Source organism: Xiphias gladius, chromosome 20 (assembly GCF_016859285.1).
Source record: "Xiphias gladius isolate SHS-SW01 ecotype Sanya breed wild chromosome 20, ASM1685928v1, whole genome shotgun sequence".
Classification (NCBI taxonomy): Eukaryota; Metazoa; Chordata; class Actinopteri; order Istiophoriformes; family Xiphiidae; genus Xiphias; species Xiphias gladius.
In genome coordinates, this window is record NC_053419.1 from 18,593,568 (window position 1) to 18,608,666 (window position 15,099).

The window sequence follows — 15,099 nt, forward strand, 5'->3', positions numbered from 1 at the left end:
ACTAAATTCATGCTGCAATGACGCCCACCATTTTGTTTGAAATTTAACCAAAGGCTCCTTTTTGGCTCCTTGAATCTCTTACAGTACACACATACTGTCAGCGTGCGTTTATAGTTAAAATCTATATATTAATCTATCATTAAATAGTATGCCTCTTGCACAGTCTTGCATGCACTGAAGAGCATTTTGGGCAAGCTGTACAATGAGGAGAGGCGTGTGGACGGACTCGCTCAGGCTGTAGGCTCCGGGCCAGGTCCAGGCACTCTTTCGCCACCTGTAAACGGTTTTTTGCCCTTTACTCCTTGCAACCATGTCAGTCCAAAAGATGGTTCTCCAGTGTGTTTTTTTTGTCGAGTGAGCATTTGTGTGTGTTTGTGAGAACGTGTGTGTGTGTGTGTGTGTGTGTGTGTGTTTGTGTGGTCCTACACTCAGTTTCACAAAAGAAGTGTGTAGATCACTGAAGTTTTGTTCCAAGCTTTCGTTGTCTGTTCCTAGAGGAAAAAACAAAAAGAAATTTAGTCGAGCAACAAATGCAGCAGTCTCAAACATAATAAAGGCCTGATTACACCAGCATTAAAAAAAAAAAACAAATAAATAAATAAACAAACTGAAATTTCATAACATAATCAGTTAATTTCAGTGGAATTGCAGCAATCGATGGGTTTTACCAAAGGGTCGGGGAAGGAAATCTATGCAAATGTTTTGCCTTTAGTTTAACTCTAACCTGCGTATTTATGCCGTTTAACAAGACCAAGCAGTCTTGACAAAACTGACCTCTGAGTTATCAAAGATTATTAGCTGTGTTGAAATATCCACTTTTATTTAACCTCCTCTGTCAGAGTATAAACTAGTCTACAACAGAGGCCTGACTGAGACAGTTAAGTTACGGGAGTTGATTGTACAAATACTTCTTTTGAATAAACTGTGTGAACGTCTCATTGGAAAATGAGCCAACTAGCACTAGCATGTCTACTGCGACTGAGTAGGGCTAGCATGTTCCCAGCTTGACGGCATGTTAGCTGTTAGCTCGCCAGCTGCAATAGTTAACCATCCTGCTCTGTGAGTAGTCACCCCATCACCAATAATCTAGTGCAGCCTTTGTCACCTGCGCAGGACGCGCGGGTAAACTTCACTGTGCCACTTTCTGGTGCTTTAACGGTGACAGATGTGGTGTAGTGGGTGAATATATCTCCAAGGCGGTTCCTTACCTTGCCTCTGATCTGGTCACTGTATACTCAAACCATAAGATGTTGGGGATCAGGCTTGTGTCTCGCACCAGGAAGTACTCTGATATTGGCCTATGATTTGTAAAAAAGGAAATCGACAGAATATTAGAGAAACCATAATGGACCAGTTTTATCCACTTCTTCAGGCTGAGGATGATATCGTCTTCCCCTGTGACACAAGCAGGAAGCAAAGAAATGAGAACACGACTTACCACGCTGCTATTTTGGGGAATAATGGTGTCAGCACCTCCTGTGTGATAAAGAACCAGACTATGCCAATCGTACTACCAGCGACTCCGCCATAGAAAACCTGGCTCCAGGTATGATACAACAGGTAGACTCTGAGAATATATGAGAGGCAGAGAGAGAGAGAGAGAGAGAGAAAGAGAACGAGAACAAAGACAATGTTCAAGAACACAGAAATAGCGCTTGGAGTTCTAAACTAAAATAAGTCCGGCAACATGCACTTCAAATAGTATCAAACTTAATGTGCTCACACAGCCAAAATGGTGGTGTTACAAAGGAAATAGTAGAATTTGGTTTCCTGTGCCACAGTGCGAGCAGGCTGGTCAGCCAAACAATATTAAAAAAAGTGCTTGTCCGCCTGCCCCAAGTACAGTGGTAGCGGTTAACAATGCGATTAATCAATTAGTTGATTAACAGTAAACTAAAACTCAGTTAATAGCATCCCCCAGATAACTTACATTTGCGAATAAATACGAGGAAAACCGGATAAGTGTGCAACCAGCTGTTTAAGTATAATTTCACAATGACGATATCTTTCGCGGACAATAAGGTACAAAAACATTTGAAAAATCTAAGGAGAAATGCTCTTTTTTAAAATAACAATAGTGAGGAAAAACACCAAACACTCTGGATTTAGCACTCATAAGTCCTGTTATACCTATAGATGTCCAGAACCAATCCCAAGGATCAGTATCGGTGTCGGTCTGGGCGTATTTTACAGGATCGGCATTGGCTAAAATAAACCCAATTAAACGCTGATCTTTTCTTTACTGTACCCTACTGTGTTTTGCCCACCTCAGCCTAGTGTTGCAGTGCAGCTAGTGCAAGGACAATGCATACTAATCACATTATCAACATTTCTGTGAATGTGCCAGTGTTAGTCCCCTGGCTAATTTTCAACGGCAGTCCTTTTGGTGAGACGTTCTGAAACCAGCGAAGTGTTGGTTAAGAATTACTGACGGAAGAAAACATGACGTCATAAAGACAGCAATAGCAACAAAATGAGCATTCTCAAGATAGTGCACAGGGCACCAAGGCTGACAAAATACACAGACTGGTTCGGCTCTGGATGAGTCTGTCCTCTCCCCTCTATCTTCCTTATTAGCAAAGAGAAGTGTACAAAACATTTTGGTAGCAGCTTCTCATTTTTGAGCCGTCGCTGACCATCGCTTTCGCCAGGTAAACTGAGGAGTGTAGCCAGTGGCAAATCATATCAGCTGGTGCTAATTAACGTTACTTAAGGGAGTAACTTCAGATCTTGTTACTGCTGGATCCAGTAAAAGGATCTAGCAGTTCATGTCGGGTCTGTCTCAAGGGTGGCATCCTCAAACCTTCATCCATAGCATATCAATAATTTAAGCTGATCAATTTAATAGTTTTGAACGACCTTCAGTATCTGGATCAAGTAGCCCATGAAAGACAAAGTGTGCCACATTTAGTAGGCTACACCTGTAACTTCTGACACATGTTTAATTAACATTTAGGTAAATGTAAGTATCATATCAGCCTCAGTATGAGCAAATACTCAATGTTAGAGGACTTGGATCGGGATCAGGGCCAAAAGAACTTGATTACGACATCTCTAGTTATAAAACTCCAGGACAGTCAGGTTCACGTCTGGATTTCTCCATGGAATCTTTAACAAACAGATGATGACAAAAAAGAATGCAGTTGCAACGACATTTGTCACACTCAACAAAATTCATGAGGTGCGCCATATTTTAATATTCACATTAAGACCACATTGCATAAAAACCCTGGCTCTTACTCTCTTCTACGAATTAAGTACCTCATACAAAATACGTGTATCATGCTGCCTAATTTTATAATCTTTAGGATTCATTGGGAAGATGTGAGGGATTTGGGAGGGCGAATCGGGGGGGGGCTGGTAGTCCCTTACCTGCTGTATGAGACTGATAAGGCCATGCCCAACAGGATGATGGACAGTATGTGTCTCCACAGCAGGTCCACACATCGAGCATTGTTCGTTTGATGCATTCTGAAAAGAGATGAGCATGAGATCATATCATGGCATCTACTTCACATAAGGGTGGAATTATCACTCTAATGAGTGATAATCAAAAACATTTACGTAATTCATTTAATAATGAAATACATGACCTGGAATAAACCCACTAAATAACAGATATAAACATAAATAATTACGCTTGTTTAACATGAACATAATGTAATTACCACTGACAAAATGCATGTATGCATGACACTTATTCAACATTGCCGGAAGTTTCATGGAAAATGTTTACTCTGCTTTGTCATTTCATTTAAAAACATGCCAGTAAAATTAAATAGTTGCTTAAAATCTCCAACTTGAAAAAAATAAACAACAAAAAACTGTATTTAATGAGTTTGTGGACATTAGATTTTAGTCATTTGCTGTACTTCTAAGAATTTCATAGCTGCATGTCCCTTCCCTTAAAACTGCCCCAACAGTAAGAAGAAACAAGCTCACCTTAAATAAAGGAAAAGAAAGAAGTAAACAACAAAGAACCAGATGAGCTGGGAATGACTGGAGGGCATGCCATACTCTGTGTGCAGGTTTGTGTGAGCCCCTGCAGAAAGACAACAAAACCGGATTTAAATATTTATTCACAATATGGAATTCATCTCACTTGTTGGTATTAATTCAAAACCAAGTATTTTGGTCGGGGTAATAAACCAAGCCAAAGTTTATAACTAAAGCGAGTGTCTTTAATTACTTAACTACATATAGATATCTGGCTAATGTTGGGTGACATTGACAGTATAATCCATTTGAACAACATTTTTCATATTTATTTATATTTGAATTGTTTTTAAGCCACTTGTAATTGTTTTCTTTAACGTGAATCTAATTTTTCTATTGTGTGTCTACAAACTGTGAGTCTGCATTGTGATCAGCTGAGCTTTCATGCTGTATATGTTTTTTTGTGTTAGCTACTTAAAAAAGGAGTAAGTAATTTTACCATATAGTTTATACTGAGCTAATGCCTTTCATATCTCTCGCTCATATAGCAACTGGGATTTGTATATGATTTTAAATCAATGGGATGAAGTGCATGGATTTGTCAGGTATTCAATTTAGATAAGGCAAAATATATTCTAGAGCAGACGTTTAGTCAATCGTAACAAAAATAAATCAGCCATTATTTTGATAATCAATCGTTACGGTCAATTTTCAAGCAAAAACGCTTCTCAAATATAAGGATTTGCCACCTCTCTCTGATTTATAGAATTGTGAATTTAATACATTTGGGTTTTGGACTTTTGATCAGACAAAACAAGATATTATAAAACATCACATTAGCTGGTGGGAAATTATATTGGGCATTTTTGACTATTTTCATACATTTTACAGGCATAATGATGAAACAACTAACCATGAAAATAATTGGCAGATTAATTATTAACAAAAAAAAAATTATTAGCTACAGCTTTAGAATATGTTAGAGCTGGGACTAACAATTATTGTAGTTATTAGAGGTGATGATGTCTTGAGTAGAGGTGATGTCTTCAAAGGTCTCATTTTGCCAACCAACAAGTCCAAAGCCTTAAGATATTTAGTTTACTATCATTTGTGACACAGAACACTGTTAAATCCTCACATCTGTGAAGCTGGAAGCAGCAAATGTTTGACATTTTGGTGAAAAATCCCAAAATTTATTATTCAATTAAGAATTATCTGAATTTATTTTCAGTTAATTGACTATAAAAGTGCATACATGATGATAGAGCATTTTATTCATATCGTTCACCGCTGCATCTGGCTACTTATATCAATAAATCATTGTATTTAGTGTGTCTTTTGTAGCCTTAGCCTCAGCAAAATGGAAACACTTTCTATTCTAAAGCAAAACTGAGCACGATGAGGCCATGATACACCAACGTAATGCATGCTGTGAAAATGAATTATGGTCCACTGCCCATCTGAGTGCTTTTTGTTATTTTGGTTACCTGGCTATTATCAGAAGCACCGCAGTTACTTGAGAATGTGTGGTACGCAGGAACGCAAACAATCGGGTGTGATGAGGATAAACTAGAGAACTGAGCGAGCGGCGATCAGTGATTTGTATCAGAGGAAAAATATCCTGGCAGTGGCGGTGATTTTTTTCAATGCGTTTGCCCAACCCTGCCAGCCGCGCATGAAGACAACAGCCCGTCCCTTCACTCACCTGCACATGGGCGTGGCTCTCTGAGAATGTGCTTCAGCAGCCAGTTCACCCCTTCGTTCAGGATGAGCCCACCAAAGAAGGAAATCTGTAGAAAAAAGAAAGACAACAGACCAAAACATGAGCACTTCCAATCTTGTGGTCTGCCTGGCAGCGCTGTTCGGGCTCCTGTGAGTCGGTCGGCGGCTTCGCGGATCGTCTTGAAATGCGCTGGCGCTCCGTCTGAGCACACAACTAAAAGTGCATCGGCAGGACTCACCGTGTGCAGCTCCCGTTTAAACACTATGAGCGTGACGAAACCCACAAGGACTGCTATGGGCAGCAGGCTGATGTAGGCCAACACTTGTCCCGTCAGGTCACCTGAAACACAGCGACACGGTGCTGATGTTAAGACGTACTGTTAACCCCGTTAAAGTCACCTGGTAGGAGTGACACTTTCGAGATACTCAGTGAACCCGGATTCCTGAAAATATTTAACTGCGAGCCCGGGTGGGAAGCCGCTGTGGCGGAGTAGCTAAGCCCGCATCTACCTAGCAAACCACATTATTTAGTTTGGTTAATCAAGACAGCTCGGTGCACTGGGGGTTATGCTAGTTATACTAATCAGTGTCAGGCCAAGGAGCTAGCTACTGCGTTAGCATTAGTCCTGGCCACAATGCTATAACGTGAAATGGCTAGCTACTTCCACCGCAGTCATAAATCATATTTTGCTGTTTTCAATGCCTTAATTTTGTCGAATAATTCTTACGGGACACGGCATATTCGCTAATCCGTGAGAGATTATACCAAAATCGATATTAAGGCAGCTAGCAGGCTAGCTAGCCTTCATTGTGGGCACTATCGCCAACTGCGCATGCGGCGCCGTCTCACAATTTTGCAGTCCTATCTGCGTTCCCCGCTGCGCTCGGGGTTTTACAGCATCTCACAATTTGGCATCCCTCACCGACGGCCGTTGTCCATTCAGTAGCGAGAGAAAACACTCGCGCTGCTCGAAAATCACAAAGCGGCTGCTGGTTACCAGAGCTTCGGCAGTTGGAGGAAGACGCTGAGCGTACGTACCCTCGGGGAACTCTACGTGTGTCAGGGATATGGACCGCCATCGAGGTGGTGCCGAGCACTGCTCTTCCAACGCCATCTTACCCGGACACAGCCGGGCAGTCCCAGTGAAACGCCCCAGACACGTGTCCAACCAATGGTGAACGGAGCTCCGTGTTCAAACGGGGCCCGGCAGCGGCGCGGCCGTCCAATCCCAGCCGCGCGCCGGAGGTGAGATATTCTGCCCATAGAGAAGAATTATTGAATGAACGAAAAACACAAAAGTCCAGCACTCCGCATTAAAGCAGCGCACTGTACTCATTCAAAAAAAATGAAATAAAACAAAACAAATAAATACCGTGAGGGATTTTTAATGATTAATGAATTAATTGCAGGCCGTAAATCACTTTCACTGTAATATCCCGATCAGGTATGTGCCCCGGTATTGACTGTATGTGGAAATCTAAATGTATGGAGTCAAAAAATCAAATAGTTACCAATAAGTCTGCCCTTGTAAAGGGTTTACAAGTTGTAAATAAAATATAGTTAAACAACGATTTCTAAATAATTCCAAATTCTTAACACATCAGTTACAAGCCATTCCAAAGAGCAGGACTGCAACTAACGATTATTTTCATTATTTCATTTATCATAATTATTCATCCTATTTCTTTCTCGATTAAACGATTAATCGTTTATTCCTAAAAATGTCCAAAAGTTGTTTTTAAAAAAAATGCTTGTTTTGACCAACCAACTATGTTAATGATATGTCGGTTATAGTTATAATTTACTGTCATAGCTTTGTGCAGCCCACAGTTATAACGTGGAGGTGTAGTGTGTGTGGCTTGGGATTGTGGGAGAGCCCTTGTGTGTAGATTTCTGTTGATGTTAATTGTTTTGTGTCACTTGGATTATTATTTTTTAATAGCATAACTATTACTCATGTATTTATTTTTGTTTAAATGCCTCTTAATTTTCATGTTTTTGTGTTCGACGAGCCCCCTCGAAAACGAGATAATGCATCTCAAGTGGTTTATCCTCAGGTTAAAATTTAAAATAAATAAATAAATGTCAGCTATCACATATATGACAAAAAGCGGCAGACTGCTGACAGTTGTTTCTATTATTTTGTCCACCGTTTTTTATATCAATGTGGGTAGGCACAATAACAGCAACAACAAAATAAAATATCTCTGTGTAATGTATAATCTTAAACGGCACCACAGACTGCAGCCTCCAAAATGACCATACACTGAATCAAAACCTCTCTAAAACCGTTTCAACAAAAACTGAACATTATAAGTGTCAAGAAGGTTGGCTTTATTGCAGGACTGTTGTACAAGACTGCATTAGTTGTCTCCAGGCGTTCCTAATTAACTGGCAAAGTAGTGTAGTTCACATGCATAGCGGACAACACTAAACATACCTTACACTGCGTATGTTAGTCGTCTTTTCATGCAGGGAAACGCCCCCTAAAACAAATATTGTGCAACTGTCAGCAATGCAAAAGCAAGCAAATCTCCCAGAATCAGAAGATAAGAGCATCAAGACTGCTCTGTGAGTGGGTCTGTCGATACTGAATTCCATGTTTGAAACAGTCCATTCTGTCCAAATGAGTTAAGAATAGACCTAAATATTGGTATACGGATGTTTATATTGTTCATCTCCCTGGAGAAGAAGAAAGATCAGAAAAAGCAGCGTGAAAATTCCCACCTGGACTGGAGAGAGATAGATAGTATATACTCACCCATGCAACTCACATAAAGTCAGTCATGAATAGCAGGTGCGCACGGACCGGCTAAAACAGGACAGGCAAAGTAAACAGAAAAAACCAGAAATAGTGCAAACCAACTTTTCTTCTTCCGTAATTTCCTTACTCTATAAAGAGAGTGAGTCCCTCCAAATTGTCAAAGTAAAAAATAATCAAAGAAACACGGAGAAAAGGAAAAGCAGGATAGGATTTAAGATACACTGAGATGTCACGCAGTAAAATGTGAAGATCATGTGATGTAACAAGGACAAAGTCTTTTAATGACACCACAAAACCAGAGTTTCAGTGCCTCCAAACCTCATCAATATTGAGTCTCTTTGAAATCTGATGGATGCATATTTTCCTTGAAATCGTGTGGTAAAAATTTGATTTTTTTTTTCTTTTAAGGACATAAAGGGGAAAAGCTGTGTTGTTGTGCGGGCAGAGTTCCATTTCCCCTCAATGAAAACTCATTTTTACAGGCTGAAAATGCCCTACTCTAGAGATAAGAAGTAGATATAATGAGGTTTCTAAACTTGTCCAGCCAAACTGCAATAGGAGTTGTGCCCCCTCCACTGGACTAATATTGAATCACTGCAGTGCTCTCTCCTGTATCTCTCCAACTGTCTCTCCCTGCCTTGTCATGGTCTAAGTAGGTGTAAAAAGCCCAATGATTGATGAGAGTCCTGGATCAATTTTCACACTTTATTTTCATTTTGAAACCGAACTAACGTTGGCAACAGAAAACCAGAAGTGGTCTTCTATCATTCTGGGTTTTGGGGACAGTATAGATGAGGAAAAGGCAGTAGAAGAAAGAGATAAAGAAATACTGTATGTACTGTACGGCAGGTAAAATGTTTACTATGTTCTCCCTCTCACTTTAGTTTGTTAGTGAGCTAACATTTGCTAATTAGCATTAAACACAAAGAAAATATGAATTAAAAATTTTTGACATGATGATGGCTTTAGATGAAAAGTTTCGGGGGGGGGGGGTGTCACCAAAGTCATCAGGGACAATTTCTTACAAATTTGATGGGATATTTATGTCGTTGTAAGTAAGACAGATTTGACATTACATACCTTTCGTCATCTCGATTTGTGCCTTTACAATTGATCCCAATTGTTTAAGAAACATATTTTTCAGGGTTGGGAACATTTAGAACACAGTAGTTTTAGTCGTAAGGGTAAAGGGAACTGTTATCTTTATATCGTTTAATTCTCTATAACACGCCACGGTGCTTTTGCCACCTTGTGGACAATCTCACAGTACTAACGTCTAATACTTAGAGTAACAATTCAGCCATCTCAGAACATCAAGTCTTTTTATCCATTTTTTACTTATACTCTCTTTAAGAACAGACTGTGCTTTTTTTTAATGATCATCAATTAATGCTTTTTAGTCATTTTGAAAAATATACCTCTTTACCGCGACGTCAAAATCATTTTGTCTTTAAAAAAAAAGTTTGATTCCTGGTGGAACATGAACTGCAACGAGCCGTCATCCGTTGGGAAAAAGCAGAATAAATATGTTGTTTAGTAACAAAAAATAACATTTAATATGGAGAATCAAAATCAATTTACAGTTTGTGCTGGCATTGTAATCTAACAATAGAAAAGACAAAAGGCATGAATAGGACATTTGTACAGCAGTGACTTTCAAAAAAAAAAAAAAAAAACATTTCCACATTTTGGCCATCTGAAATCTTCATAAAACTCTATAACCCATCGAATGCATGATAAGAGAGCGTGCCCATGCCTGAATTTTGACTTTCAAATGATTATAAGTTCCTAAACATTTTCTTCACATTATTTCTAATTGGGATTTTTAAAACTAACAATAACCACGACTGAGCCTGGTTCTACGTGTTGCAGGAATGCACTGATTGATGCATTAAAAAAAAAAAAAAAAAAGTTTCCACACTGTTAACATGCACAAGCTGCTGGAGGAATAAATCTCTGATCATCTAATCTCATTACACAGAAAGAGCAGACCCATCTTTGAACACAGGATTAAATATCTAAATAGTAGCATTTTTCCATACTGGCATTTACTTGGATGATACACTGCTGATACTCTACAGTAACAGGACTAACACAGGGGAGAAAAGCTTTTCAACGCAGTTCATCGGGGACTGGACCACACTCGGTCAAAAGTTAAAACTGCAGAACATTCAACATGGAGACTAAATGATGGAGGCTAAATGTAAAACTTATGATAGTAACCATAATAAACAATTTCCATAATATAGTTTTCTAGGAAATATAGTTTCTATACTATACAGCATGTACAGTACGTTCTATGTTGTCAGTAATTTCTCAGCTCTATCATTTAATAATTCGACAGTTTGTTAAATCAAACTGAAAGGGATTATTAAAAACGAGTTGTGGGACATTCCTGCCATTTTCTGCTTTTCTGATAAAGTGCAAATTGCTTAAAAACACAAAGCTGCACATCTGTCAAAACAAGTGACTGAATTATTTTTCTTCAAAGGCTCTATTTACAGCTGGAAGTTCTGGTTCGTGTTTGACAGCGAGGAATAATCTTACAATGCAGACTCTCGGCGCAGGTATTGCATCAGGACACGGGAGAGCCACACAAACGTTTCCGCGCTCTGCCTTTCAGAGGCATGTTGCAAAAAGAGCAGGATTTGGATTATCAAGACCATAGAACACACACTTAAGTGAGTATGAATGACAAAGACTGATTTCTCTTCATTTGCATGAAAACCTATTCCCCAAGAACTATGAATCACAGAATGATCAGACAGAAATTTCGCAGGCAACAACAGACATACACACTGTGCTTCTTCTGCCATGAAAAATAATCTTTTCATCATGTTTCAGTTTTTGACAGCTTCTTACACCAACTTACGCTACAGTCTGCATAACACAAATCTGCTTTTGCAGTCGAGTTATCCATGTTACGGTCGCAGAAGAAAACCTCCTTTCAACTTGGCCTCTCAGTCCCTCTTCAGCGTCTCTCTGCTCCAACAAGGTCACAATATCGTGAAAACAAAGAGAACTCGGGGGTTATCATCAGTGCACTTATGTAGGTTACAGTATGACTGTACAATGCCCGCTTCTTCATCACAAGATTTCATGGAATCACAGGCAAAAAAACAAAACAATATCCTTGCTAAGACTACTACTGCAGACGGCACTGTTTCATTTAATGGTCGTGTCAGTTTTAGAATTGGCTGCGAAGAAAAGCGAGCGACACACAGTATGTGCAAGGTGATGGAAACTGTCCATGTGTGGTTCTGATCAATATATCACACTGAGACCGAGTGCTTTTTACAAAGTCTCTGACGGCGTTCCATGGTATTCACCGTGTGCGCTTTGTTACAGCCACGAGCAAAGGCCTTTTTCACAGAAGACATTTTGACAACAGTAGGAAAAGCTCGGGTGTAAATAATAAAATGAATGATGGCTGAGTTCCATTTAGCTGCTTCAGTTTTTGAGTCCTGGTATTGTGCATCTGCCTCACTGTCACACTATCATGCAGCAGTGGAAGAATTACTCAAGATCCTTTACTTAAATAACAGTAACAATACAACAATGTTTAAAAAAAAAAAAAAAAAAACTCTTACAAGTAAATGTCCTGAATTCAAAAACTTCAGTAAATTACAAAAGCAGTGTCAGTAAAATATACTTCAAGTATCAAAAGTAAAAGTAGTTACTATTTGATGGTGATGTATTAAACATACATTTTGTTATACTGTAGGATTATTATTACTGATGCATTAGTCTGTAAGACTTTAGGGACTAAAAATGACTTGATCAGGACATTTTGGGCACTGAACAATGTGTTATATTTTTTGATGTAGATCACAATGTTTTGTATGAAAAATTTTATGTTGCCAAGTCATTAGCAACTAAACCTGCCAAATAAATGAAGTGGAGCAAAAAGTACAATAATTGCCTTTGAAATACAGTGAAGTAGAAGTACAAAGTAGCACAGAACGGAAAAACTCAAGTAAAAATACAAATACCTCTAAATTGTATTTAAGCACAATCCTTGAGTAAATTCCCTGTGATAGATCTGTCCAGGGTAAACTCGGCCTCTCGCCCGGTGTCAGTTGGGATTGGCTCCAGCCCCCCCGCGACCCTCTAAAGATAAGCGGTATAGTTAATGGATGGATAATTGGATGGATGGATGGATGGACTTGAGTAAATGTACTGGCTTGCTGGGACACCTGAATAAAACAGCGTCACTGTTAATATTATTAATAACACTTGTGCTTTCCCTACTGTGACAAGTAAAAATGTCTGCTGTGAGAAAACAAGACTTATTGAGTAACAGCGGTTACTTAGTACTCCGGGACCAGTGATGTGTTACACTGTTCGAGGCATTTGTTTCTCTATTGCACCTTCAAAACTGGACATAATTCTCTTTGTGACAGTATTTAAACAGATGTTTTCATTTTTTGCTACTTGCAGTTTTTTGTGCCTCAGTGCCAATTTTAAATTGACAATATTCATACATTGCCTGAGAAAATCAGAGGGATCAGTGTGACTTGGAGAAAGTAAACCATTTGCATCTGACCTGGATCACTGCTGTGTCCACTTTGGCTGAGAAGACTGGCAGGGTCTGGGGTCGGAATATATTTTAGGGATAATCTAATTTCTACATGGTTAGCACGTTAGCACCCTACACTTATTTTACATGATGCCTTTTTGCACTTGACGCAGTCTCTTTGATATGTCGCATCTTAGCCTGGTTGATTAAACCAAATTAGTAAAATCCTTCCTCAGATTAAAGAGGATTTAAGTACTATCGGGGAGGAGACAATTTCAGTACATCCTTCATCACGCAGCACAAATCTTCAGCTGGCCAAGGCTGTCAGGAATTATCATGGCTTTAACAAATAGCCTTGCCCCTTTAATAGAAAACAAAATATCAACAGACTCACAAAATTTCTTTTCACATAGTAATAAAGACTATGATCTCCCATCCGATTTCACAAGACAGATGAATGGAAGGTTACAGTGCAACCACTGGTTCTCCGAAGACACTCGCTCCATGTGGAGTGACAGTGTAGAAGGCCCAGTCTTCATGTGTTGGGAGTGCTTCCGTCAGGTGTGTTTTTAAGAAGTATCCTCGTCGCCCAACAAGGCAGAGACAAGTCCTCACACGTCTGAGATTACATGGCTACAGAAGGCATTCTTCATACCCAACATAGCAGCTGATAGCAAGGGAGATGTGGAACCATATGATCCAACCAGTCTCCCTCATTTGTAACAGTGATACTGTAGATCTGGTGAAAATATTTCCTTTTACAGAAGTTGTGTTTGATGAACACATGTGAATGAATGATTAATTCTGGTTCCTTTGTGTACCACAGGAGCACGTTCCCTATGGGTTAGCCCACTGCATTTGACCTGTACAAGCCCCATAAAGCCCTTGGTGACCCTAGTCGTTTCAGTTGGGCCCGGAAGAGCCCCCCGTGTCTCTGGGCAGGGCGCCATTGAGCTCCAGAAGGTTATCAATTCCCAGATACCCCAGTAAAATCTCGCTCCGGCGGTGGGAAAGGTTCACGATGTCCTCAGCCAAGCACTGGGCAGAGGTGAAGCGGACCTTGTCGTGATCAAACATATCCTTAAGGTACTGCACAATTTGTTGCTGCGGAGGAGAGGAGAGAAATCAGTGGCAGAAACTGATATGTAACATGGTGATTTTTAACTTTAACTTTGAGAGGGGTACTCCGCTGATTTTACACATGAAGGTTAGCTTACTCTTCATGTTTAGTCCTACTCAGCCTGTGAAAAAAATAATCCCCGTGATGTCTTCAGCGTTATTTCAGCTCGGTCTTGGACACTACAAATTTATAACAGAAAGCCTGTGTTACAAACTAGCAGCATGGAGTCTAACACAGAGGAAGTCCGATGCCGCGCACATGTCATATCGGAGTTATCCTAATTACTCATTTCCGACCTGTAGACAGAGGTCATGTCGTAATTACGACTGGGAGCTCAGATATGTCCGACTTGGTCCTCAATAATACAGTAGTGACTGAAAATTAAGCAAATATTGACGCCTCACGTCAGCCAAAGTCCTTCGTTCAAGATTCTTATTACCAGTGTACAGTATTTTTTTAACCTTCACCCAACTCTGTAATCATACAACCATCTTGAGCTGTCCTGTGGCGTGAAACTTCTAAACATGGGAATCTTTCTCATCTCTACCAACAATCCCATGAGGTGAACACAGCATAGCAAAAGACGCCACTGAGTTGCATCATGGGAAGTGGAGGATCCAGCACTTTTGGAGGTTGACCCCCACTTGGGACTAAAAGTCAGGATCTCTCTACTGCTGCTTAAAATTTCACTATTCTTTTTTAATGTGTCTCCAATACTGCACTTCCATAAAGTGGTGAGGCTTGTGAGAGACTGATTAAACAAAACGTTAGCAGCTCCATGAGGCTGCACTTATGCACCACAGTACTTTGAGCTAAATGCTAGTCAGCAAGCTCACAATGACAATGCTAACATGCTGATAATACCATTATGATGATTACCATCTTACTTTAACATGTTAGCAAGATAATATTTGCCAAAACACAAGTAGATGTGAGGCTGATTTAAATGTCATCACCTTTGCAATTGTTTGGTCATAAGTTAAAGTATTGAAAACATTTTAATGGCGTTAGATGAAAAGTCAGGGGGTCGCCAAGGT

At 39.7% G+C, this 15,099-nt stretch overlaps 2 protein-coding genes and 1 long non-coding RNA gene across 6 annotated transcripts in view; 1 reads left to right on the plus strand and 2 right to left on the minus strand.

Moving 5' to 3' along the window:
- dolpp1 (dolichyldiphosphatase 1) lies at nucleotides 1–6,878 on the minus strand. Of its 3 annotated transcripts, XM_040156572.1 has the most exons (9): nucleotides 6,582–6,816; nucleotides 5,898–5,998; nucleotides 5,642–5,726; nucleotides 3,943–4,042; nucleotides 3,373–3,471; nucleotides 1,439–1,567; nucleotides 1,209–1,298; nucleotides 427–491; nucleotides 1–274 (listed from the first exon to the last, which is right to left on the minus strand). In XM_040156572.1, exons 1-8 carry the CDS (start codon nucleotides 6,736–6,738, stop codon nucleotides 455–457), a joined length of 798 nt encoding a protein of 265 aa, XP_040012506.1. In that variant the 5' UTR covers nucleotides 6,739–6,816; the 3' UTR covers nucleotides 1–274; nucleotides 427–454. The 3 variants fall into 3 exon arrangements, with proteins under 3 accessions (XP_040012506.1, XP_040012507.1, XP_040012504.1); XM_040156573.1 differs by having other exon boundaries at nucleotides 1–491; nucleotides 6,698–6,878; XM_040156570.1 differs by having other exon boundaries at nucleotides 1–491.
- Nucleotides 5,992–15,099, plus strand: part of LOC120805978 — a 10,235-nt gene continuing 1,127 nt past the window's right edge. The window contains exons 1-3 of the long non-coding RNA XR_005709618.1: nucleotides 5,992–6,904; nucleotides 10,915–11,104; nucleotides 13,769–14,028. This is a non-coding gene — a long non-coding RNA (uncharacterized LOC120805978). The remainder of the gene's footprint in view (nucleotides 6,905–10,914; nucleotides 11,105–13,768; nucleotides 14,029–15,099) is intronic.
- Nucleotides 13,825–15,099, minus strand: part of miga2 (mitoguardin 2) — a 9,764-nt gene continuing 8,489 nt past the window's right edge. For both annotated transcript variants that reach the window (XM_040156566.1, XM_040156565.1), the window contains exon 16: nucleotides 13,825–14,046. In XM_040156566.1, the coding sequence (XP_040012500.1) occupies nucleotides 13,846–14,046 (201 nt within the window). In that variant the 3' untranslated portion in view covers nucleotides 13,825–13,845. The remainder of the gene's footprint in view (nucleotides 14,047–15,099) is intronic.

Coding starts and splice junctions, on each gene's coding strand:
- dolpp1 (XM_040156572.1), bottom strand. CDS start 6,738: ATGGCGGTCCATATCCCTGACACACGTAGAGTTCCCCGAGGGTACGTA. Junction 5,727..5,897: donor TTAAACGGGAGCTGCACACG/GTGAGTCCTGCC, acceptor TTTTTTCTACAG/ATTTCCTTCTTTGGTGGGCT. Junction 1,568..3,372: donor TTATCAGTCTCATACAGCAG/GTAAGGGACTAC, acceptor ATATATTCTCAG/AGTCTACCTGTTGTATCATA.